Here is a 5880-nt window from a genome sequence, read left to right on the forward strand (position 1 = left end):
ACTACTCACTACAGGAGCCTGAAATCTGCAACATCCAGGTTCAGGAACAGCATCTTCCCCACAGCCATCAGACTATTAAACACAACTTCAAACAAACTCTGAACTATAACAGTCTATTGTACTTTATCTGTTTATTTATGTGTGTATATATAAATATTCTATGATATATGGACACATTGATCTGTTCTGTATTGATGCCTACAATATTCTGTTGTGCTGCAGCAAGCAAGAATGTCATTGTCCTATCTGGGACTAGACTTGTACAAACCACTACTCACTCTGAATCTCATTGCTCTGTTTTTCACAGTTGAGGCAAGTCCACAGAAGCCTCTGCTGGGCAGTGACGTTACACTCAGCTGCACCATCTCCAGACTCTCAGATACAGTCAGTCTTCACTGGAGACCCATGGACTCATCCCAGCAGAACAGGAGCAACACTGATCAGATCCGCATGGATAACACGGTCTATCTGATGGTTCGACACGTTACAGTGGAGGATGGGAAGCTGTATGTGTGTGAAGTGCGGGAAAACGGAAACATTCTTCACACAAGTAACACAGGTTTTACTGTAGACAAGTGTAAGTGTTCACACCTCCCATTGGGTATCAAGTAGACACTTGTATCACGGTGCTTCTTGTAATATTATGTGTGCGCTCCGTGAAGAACTGTGGCAGTGACCAACTGCTCTCCAGTATAAAATGCTGCAATGATCAGGGAGAAGTTTCCAGAAAGTCTCTGTGTGGAGCAGCTGCCTGCTTGTCTCTGTGTGACAGACACACACAGCACAGGAGGGGGATGTCTTTCTGTAACCATTGTTCAGTAAAGTATTTTGTCAGTTTATCTTGTCATCAATGCTCCTGTATCTGAGACTGAGATACTGATACAGGGCTCATCTTGTCATCAATGCTCCAGTATCTGAGACTGAGATACTGATACAGGACTCATCTTGCCATCAATGCTCCAGTATCTGAGACTGAGATACAGGACTCATCTTGCCATCAATGCTCCAGTATCTGAGACTGAGATACTGATACAGGGCTCATCTTGCCATCAATGCTCCAGTATCTGAGACTGAGATACTGATACAGGGCTCATCTTGCCATCAATGCTCCAGTATCTGAGACTGAGATACTGATACAGGACTCATCTTGCCATCAATGCTCCAGTATCTGAGACTGAGATACTGATACAGGGCTCATCTTGTCATCAATGCTCCTGTATCTGAGACTGAGATACTGATACAGGACTCACGTCAAAGTGTCAGATAGAAAGTGTAGTCACCAGCACTTGCTGCTCACACACACACTGGGGGTCCCGACCCACACATCAACACTGAACAACAATCCATCCCCACTCCCCACACTGACCCTTCTCTCCGAGTCTGGTGTTGCTTGAAGTGATTCCAGCTGCTGCAGACTCGGGCTTGGGATCAGCATTCAGCTGGGAGCAGGACCCGGGAACAGGGAAGGACAGGGAATCAATGGGTGTGAATGGGAGAGGGATGGTGGGAATAATGGGAATGAGCCGACCCACTTGAAGTGCCAACCTGTCCGGGTCAGTCACCATGCAGGCATCCTCTGGGCTGCTTCTGTCCACAGCCTGAACCTGAACCCGAACCTGAACCTGAACCTGAACCTGAACCTGAACCCAAACCCGAACCCGAACCCGAACCTGAAGCCGAACCCGAACCCGAACCTGAACCTGAACCCGAACCCGAACCCGAACCCCAACCTGAACCTGAACCTGAACCTGAACCTGAACCTGAACCCGAACCCGAACCCGAACCCGAACCCGAACCCGAACCCGAACCCGAACCCGAACCCGAACCTGAAGCCGAACCCGAACCCGAACCTGAACCTGAACCTGAACCCGAACCTGAACCTGAACCTGAACCTGAACCTGAACCCGAACCGGATCCTGAACCTGAACCTGAACCTGAACCTGAACCTGAACCTGAACCTGAACCTGAACCTGAACCCGAACCTGAACCCGAGCCCGAACCTGAACCTGAACCCGAACCCGAACCTGAACATGAACCTGAACCTGAACCTGAACCTGAACCTGAACCTGAACCTGAACCACCTCCTGCAGACTGACAGAGACATTCACCTCCCACACCGCTCTCGGGAGTCTCCGGGAGGTTTCATTCCATCCCGGGACATTCCCGGACAGTCCGGGTGTGGGGGCCAACCTCATGTTGAAATGTAGAGTGGAATATCCAAACTTCACTGCAACTTACTGCCGTACAGCACATTGTATTTTATAAAGATCTGATGAGTTTAGTGCGGCATTCATGAAAGATGTTACATTTGAAACTTGTCAGTTGAACAAAACACCACAAATGTTAATAAGAATACGGTTGAGAATCTGTGTATGGCACAGTAACTGTAATACTGAAAGGAGTTATCCTCTGTCTCTCTGATACAGATTTATCTTATGGGGGATACACACTTTACCGCTCCAGCACCGGTCACAGTGAACTTCACCTGGTTTGTTCTGGGAGTTATGGTCGTAACTATTCCCGTGCTGAGTGGATCTGGTCACCTCATCACCTTCAACAGTGGAAAGTAATAGCATCTGCAGAACGTTCTCAGCCCATCATCATCACCAATGTCAATGGGACCAACTTCGTGAATCGACTGGTGACCTCAGGGAAACTCTTCGATGGCAAGGATTTCAATGTGAGGATTGTCCCCGTTGTGTTTCAAGATGCCGGAGTTTACGCCTGTTATCTGGAACGAAATCTATTTTCCACCATTGATCTAATCACAGTGAAAGGTAGGAGTCAGAATGTTGCCACTGAGTTTACTGATGAACTTATTGTTTAAAATGTAAACAACCTGCTTGTTTCCACAGTCACAGCTGAACCGTCTGATGCAGTGACTGAGGGAGACAACGTTACCCTGACCTGCTCTGTGTCTCACGTCATTGGGTCAATGAGACTGTTTTGGATCAATGGCGATGGCAAACGTGTTGGAGAAAAGGCACTGACTGTGGAAGAGAAATCACCGAGTCTGGTTATTCAGAAAGCTGAGAGAGGCAGAGGGAACTGGAGATGTGTTATGTTTGATCAACACCTGCCCCGGCTTTTTGTCCCGTACTATCAGAAGGACAATAGTAAGTGATAAGGGTTTGTTCTTCATACTTAGAGTCATGATTGAGTTTTGATGTCGCTTATTGATCCTGAAATTTGAGTGGATATTTTCTTCCAGTTTGAGTTGTCTAACTCTGTTATGATCAATGAATTCTCAAATTTCAAATAACATTTCCTGAACACCCCCCCCCCCCCCCCTTCATTGTGCACGCATTTATCCCACCACCCAGTGATCCTATTCTCTTCCCTTCCTCTTTCAACTCATTTCCCACCCCTTCCAATTACAGAGTTTTCCTTTTATGTTCTTGCTCCATTTCCACCCATATCCCTCCCTCTGTTACTGATCTGACTGTAGATCAGTCAGTATTAGTTGACCTGATCTATGTCATGTTTTACTGCATGCCGCTGTGTACTCAAACACTCATCTGGTTGAACCAGGATTTATATAAAGGACTTCAAGATTATGTAAAAGGAAACACGTTAGAAAAGAAACAGAAATGGGAATTGGAAATGAATATTATTATTACTGATGAAATGTGGGAAAGGACATGTCTTTTGTTCATACGTTAAACAGCCCCGCCTGGAGGGAGTTTGAATGGAAAACTAGAATGAGAGTATTTCAGACTCCTCTTATGTTAGCAAGATACAGCAACACCTCAGATTTATGCTGGAGACAATGCGGGAAGATTGGTGATCATACACATATTTTGGGGGATTGTCCCAAATTGTATCAATATTGGAGAGACATTCAGGAGGAGATCAAGCTAATCTTGGGGGTGGATCTACCTCTGGAGCCGGCATGCTTCATACTAGGAGAGACTCCAGAAAATATAGATACCAAAAATCAGACATACTTGCTTGGGGGGTTGCTGTTGATTGCAAAGAAGATGATTACAGAGTCATGGAGAAATGTAAAGTCACCAAATGTTCAACAGTGGAGGGAAAGATTGAAAAGTGTATATATGATGGAAAGTATAACAGCTAAACTCCAGTTAAGGACGGATGCTTTCAACATTATGTGGACACCGACCGGTATTACTACAACTGCCAAGACTGATTAAGGACACAATTTCTCCATAGCCCCAGTGGAGGGGAGGAGTTCGATTGGTATTGTATACGTGTATTTGGAACCATATGTACAGACATGTGTGTGACTGTGTATAAGTACATACATAGTGGCCATCAATGACAAAATAAGTTATTCTAGTGGCATACACGTGTCTGGTTTAACATAACGGGTGATTATATATAAAGTAGGATTAAATATGATGAGCTTGCGTGGGTGCCTGTGAATGTGATGCTTCTGTGACAGAACTCTAGGATGATCTGATGTGATGCTGACAGCTGCTGTGTGATTTGTATATCTTGTTTGTATGTGGATTTTGTCTTGTTAATAAATGTTGAGTGTTGGCTCGAGGGGCTGAATGGCCAACTCCTGCACCTATTGTCTATTGTCTATTGTCAAAGATCCTTTCTTTGAATCTGACAAAACATGAACTCACTTCTTTCCCTTTCCACAGATACTGCTCAAACGGCTGAATATTTCTAACGTTTACAGTTCTTGTGCTCCTGGTTAGAGAGGATTGAAGCACAAGGGCAATGTCCACTCTGTTGTCAGCAGTGCTCATTCAACCATTGTTCCAGGCTTAGACTATGATAGACATTTGTCCACTGTACAGTGGGAAGTATCACAGCTGAATCAGCTACTTTATCAGCCAACCATCAGCTCCCATCTCCTGCCTGACAAATGTCAGCTGATTGTAACCAAGAAATAGAAACTTGTGTGAATGTTTACAGTCTCTAACTGATGGCTACTGAGGCAAGTTGTGGCTCTCTGATCTTTCTGAGCAAGGTCAATTAATCTGGAAAAAAAGACACAATATGCTGGAGTAACTCAACGGGTCAGGCGGAATCTCTGGAGAACATGGATAGGTGAGGTTTTGGGTTGGGACCCTACTTCAGACTAAAGGGCTGTGACCCGAAATGTCACCTGCCTAACCTGCTGAGTTTCTCCAACACCTTGTGTCTTTTATTGGTAAACTATCATCTGCAGTACCTTGTGTCTCAGTTAATCTGGATCACAAGTTAAACTCAAGACTTCTGATCTAAATTAGTCAGTGTGGTTAATGCCTGGTCTTTGGGGGAGCTTTTGAATGATGTCCATTTATTCTACAAATGTGAACTCTGTGTTTATTACTTTGACAGGGAATTACACTTTCATTATCAGATTTGTTGTAATTATCGGAGGCCTGGCTCTTCTCCTCGTCATTGTACTGGCAGTGGTGTGGTATCAAAGAAGGCGCAAGCCTACAGGTAAAGTACATGAAGACATCCTTAATGCAGCACAGATTCCCCCAAATTATCAATGACCATGTTATCTTTGTTACAAGGAGAAAAGAACAATATATTTTGGATAAGAAAAGTATCTGTTTGTGCTTATGTTGTTGAGAAATTGATTTCAGACTTGTTGTGGTCAATTGAAGCATTATTTATGCAATGTGCATTGTCCTGTCTACCTGCGTTGCCATGAGGAGTCTGCTGTATGATGCTGTTCAGGTGGTGATCTGCAATGATCTGACCATAATGGATGGGATTTATATAGCGCCTTTCTAATACTCAAGGCGCTTTACATCGCATTATTCATTCACTCCTCAGTCACACTCGGTGGTGGTGAGCTACTTCTGTAGCCACAGCTGCCCTAGGGCAGACTGACGGAAGCGTGGCTGCCAATCTGCGCCTACGGCCCCTCCGACCACCACCAATCACTCACACACATTCACACACATT

The 5880-nt window shown here is 44.9% G+C and overlaps 1 protein-coding gene across 1 annotated transcript; it reads left to right on the forward strand.

Moving 5' to 3' along the window:
- Positions 1-432: 432 nt before the first annotated feature.
- LOC116969496 lies at positions 433-5462 on the forward strand. The gene is made up of 4 exons (XM_033016371.1): positions 433-577; positions 2427-2777; positions 2856-3116; positions 5299-5462. Exons 1-4 carry the CDS (start codon positions 451-453, stop codon positions 5460-5462), a joined length of 903 nt encoding a protein of 300 aa, XP_032872262.1. The 5' UTR covers positions 433-450.
- Positions 5463-5880: the final 418 nt, after the last annotated feature.

This window comes from Amblyraja radiata, unplaced genomic scaffold (assembly GCF_010909765.2).
Source record: "Amblyraja radiata isolate CabotCenter1 unplaced genomic scaffold, sAmbRad1.1.pri S66, whole genome shotgun sequence".
Classification (NCBI taxonomy): domain Eukaryota; kingdom Metazoa; phylum Chordata; class Chondrichthyes; order Rajiformes; family Rajidae; genus Amblyraja; species Amblyraja radiata.